This window comes from Suricata suricatta, chromosome 4 (genome assembly GCF_006229205.1).
Source record: "Suricata suricatta isolate VVHF042 chromosome 4, meerkat_22Aug2017_6uvM2_HiC, whole genome shotgun sequence".
NCBI classification, from domain to species: domain Eukaryota; kingdom Metazoa; phylum Chordata; class Mammalia; order Carnivora; family Herpestidae; genus Suricata; species Suricata suricatta.
Window position 1 is genome coordinate 77,504,160 of NC_043703.1, and position 3,859 is coordinate 77,508,018.

Genomic DNA, 3,859 nt, shown 5'->3' on the forward strand with positions numbered 1-3,859 from the left:
CTGGCTGCCCGCCCTTCCGCGCCCACCCGGCCTCCGCCTGGGCACAGCCCCCGGCCGCCCCGTCTGCGGCCCGCGGGAAGGAGCCCCCCGCCACCTCCCACATCGGAGACCACCACCTGCTCGAGGCGGAGCAGAACTGGGCCGGCCCAGAGGCCGAGCAGCAGACTTCCGCGAGCAGGGCCTCCCCTCCGGCGTCCGCCTCGGCATCCCAGAGCCCCGCGGGCAGCGACCCGAAGCTCCCCCGGGAGGGCGGCGCGGCCAACGGCAACGGGAACGGGAACGGCAGCAGCTCGGGAGATGTCAAACTGGAAGTGCCCCCCGACCCCGACGGGGAGCAGGCGCCGACCACCGTGGTGGAGATGCACGTGCCCCCTTTGCTCCCAGCAGACCCGGGCCGAGCAAGCAAGGCCAGTAAGTCCAGCGGCTGTCGGGCCAGACCGAATGACTTGGCTATCTAGCGGTGGTCTCTCCAGACGGCTTTATAATCACGTTTTTTTTTTTTTTCTAGCAACCAAAAACCAAAGTGCAGTTCCAGTCTGCAGGTAGAGAGAGCCTGGAAGTGAGAGAGAACATTAGAGTGGAGGAGGGGAAGATCAAGGGGAGGAGAGCAGGTTTCTGTGTGTCCATGCTTGCTGTTCTTAACACTGTGAGATAGAGTGGGGAGAGCGTCAGTGCTTGCCGAGAGGGGGAGGTGGGGGCCAAGTGGGCGCAGCTGCTGTCCACCTGTACACATACTCACAGCACCCCGACAGTCCAACAACCTGGGCCACCTCTGCGGGTACCACTGCCCAGCCTGGGGCTCCCGCCGTCTCTGTGGGTGACTGTTCCGTTGTGCTCAAGCGGCAGGTGTCTGCAGTTACTTCAGTTCGGGGCAGTTCGGTTTTCCATCCCTACGCTCTCCAGAGCCTCTGGGCGGCCCACAAAGTCACAGATGCCCTTAGTACTATCTCTGGTTGATACTTTTAACTTAGAGTTGAATTTCATTTGGGATATTTGCCAAACTGCACTAAAAAAAGATTTAGAGCAAGTTCGTAGGCTGTCATCTGAGTTTCTGAAATTGCCTGTGAAGCCCAGAATACCAAACTGTGCGCTTCATGACAAGTGACAATGAGCAGCTACCCTCCAGGGGCAGAGGTCCAGCAGGGGGGAAGCCACAGAGGCTGCTGGTAAGGGAGCAGGTAGACATGCAGCCACACTTGAGGTAATTTTTAAAAAGTTGAGGAAATTGAAATACAAGTGTGGCAGGTATGCCTTAGGTATTTATTTTTTAAATGATATTTTGTGCTTTGATCTGAATTATACAGGAATGCCTATCCCCCCCCCAAACTTACTTTCAGGAGAAAGGAAAGAAAAATAGTACTATGAAAATGAACACTGCCTGAAAGAATGCTAATTTGTCCCATTACATACTCATCAAGATTTGGACTTTCTTTTAAAAGAAATTCTTCGACCTCATGCATCAGCTAATTGCGACGAGAATGTGCTATATAAAATAAAAGCAGGGGAAATTTTCAGTGCATTTCAAATACTTGAAATTGTGATGTTTTCGAATGGGAGGTTAAAAAAGTTAACCACTCTTGCCAGAAAAATGATTTATACCGATGAATCAATCAATGACCTACGTTTTTTTAAGACTACAAAAAAAAAAAAAATCTCTTAGAGTTTCCTAACCACTGTTTGTGGGCAGCCTGTTTGCTTTCTAAAGTGTAAATAAAAGTATCTGGGTTTTACTTCGTGTGTCAGTGCATGTTCTGATTTTGGACATGTGCCCCATTTGTCACACCTGCAGCTTGCTCCACTGACAGGGAAGGCTACTGATCTGCGTGGGTGTGGCTGGAAGATTGCAGAATTTTCTGTGCTGCACACTCTGCTGTTGTGTCTTCTGCTCTGTTTATAAACCGATCAACAGTAGTAATGCCGAGCCTGGTCCATCTCACACCCCAACTTCCACTGAATATTATCAGCCCTTATTCAGCCAAACACCAGACACTTTCCAACTTGATTCCTTTCTTTTTATGAATTAACTCCAATTTCCTGACGACTTATCTGAAGCCACACTCTAAACATAGTTGGTATTTTGTGTTGTAAAGAGTGACCCACCAGCATCTGATGAAAAGACTGTGAGTCCCAGTCTCAGACCAATGTGTGCAGCTGGGTCAGTGGAGCGTTATGCTTGCTGTGGAACGAACTGGGCAATCGCCTCTCTCCGGCTTGAAAAATGCTGATTTCCCATAGGTAGCCTTTCAGCCTCTCTCAGACAGATATGAACCTTCCAGAAAATTATGTGAGTGACTGCTTTCTCAGTTCTCCCTAGGCTGGCGCATAACTTGTACCACTGTAGACGCGGAGGAGAGAAGTGCATTCATTGCGCACAATGGATGCCTTGGGCTTCAGGTGGGAGGGCCCAGCGGTGCTGGCTGAGGCTGAGGAGGCCCGCAGAAAACCCTAGTTTGAAAAGCATTCTGACAAAAAAGCTTTGCTCACAGTTGCGGTTAGTAGACAAAGTACATACAACTCATTGAGGGGATGTGAACACAGCTTCTTCAAGTCCTACCATTATAGATGCTAATAATAAGCTTCCAATTTACCCAGAATCTAATTTTGAGTAGCACTGGAGATGAGAATGAGAACTACAGTTATATTTAGTTTTTACATTTTATTTATTTATTTTTTAAGTTTTTACATTTTAAAATTGGATTTTATTCACCATATGTTGGTGAAGATGCCAGTATTGTGAATTGACCATCGTCTAATTGGCCCATTCAGTGCATGGGTAAGAGTGTGCAATTAGTTTCATCTCCTTGAAAATCACTAATTTATAAAGAAGTAAAATTCTGCAATACAACAGGGCCTGTGGTGTTTCTTCAGGAGAGTGTTCTGATTTCAATTCACGTAAAATATCAAAGCATGTGTTACGTTATGTCGCTATTTGAGGTATCCAGGACCCTGGAGGCAAGAGTCCTTCCTTCTCTGTGGTGGGGATGAGGGCAATGTTTCTGGCACTATAAACATTAATAAGTGCAACAGGATAGAAGTCACCTCTCCCTGTGGTTAAGACTCCAATACAGTTTTTCTAGCCTGTTAATTATTTGGAAATTCCACTGAAATTATTTTCCTTGATTTAAGGGGAAAAATTTAATTCCATAAGCTTATTTTAAAACTGGAATGCTCTACCTAATAATTTTACACATGTTATCTTTTATTTTTAAATTTGCATCCAAGTTAGTGAGCATACAGTGCAATAATGATTTCAGGAGAATCCAGTGATTCATCTCCTACATAGAACACCCAGTGCTCATCCCAACAAGTGTTTTCCTTAATGCCCTACCCATTTAGCCCATCGCCCCCCCCACAACCCCTCCAGTAACCCTCTTTTTGTTCTCTAGTTAAGAGCCTCTTATATTTTGTCCCCTTCCCTGTTTTTACATTATTTTTGCTTCTCTTCCCCATGTTCATCTATTTGATATCTTAAATTCCACATATGAGTGAAGTCATATGATATTTGTCTTTCTCTGACTAATCTCACTTAGCGTAACACCCTCTAGTTCCACCCACATTGTTGCAAATGGCAAGATTTCATTCTTTTTGATTGCCAAGTAATATTCCATTATATATATAATATATATATATATATACATATATATATATATATCACATCTTCTTTATCCATTCATCAGTCGATGGACATTTGAACTCTTTCCATACCTTGGCTATTGTTGATAGTGCTGCGTTTATACATTGGGGTACATGTGCCTCTTTGAAACAGCACACCTGTTATCCTTTGAATAAATACTTAGCAGCACACATTTTGTGTTTTAATCTGCAGTATACAAGACCATCACTTTTTACATCTAGGTTT

At 45.3% G+C, this 3,859-nt stretch overlaps 1 protein-coding gene across 1 annotated transcript in view; it reads left to right on the forward strand.

Annotated features, from left to right (window-relative positions):
- The window catches only part of GJA3 (gap junction protein alpha 3), a 17,444-nt gene extending 15,714 nt beyond the window's left edge, over positions 1-1,730 (forward strand). Inside the window, exon 4 of the mRNA XM_029936188.1 lies at positions 1-1,730. This exon is cut by the window's left edge and continues 11 nt beyond it. Within this exon, the coding sequence (XP_029792048.1) occupies positions 1-458 (458 nt within the window). The 3' untranslated portion in view covers positions 459-1,730.
- The last annotated feature ends 2,129 nt before the right edge of the window (positions 1,731-3,859 follow it).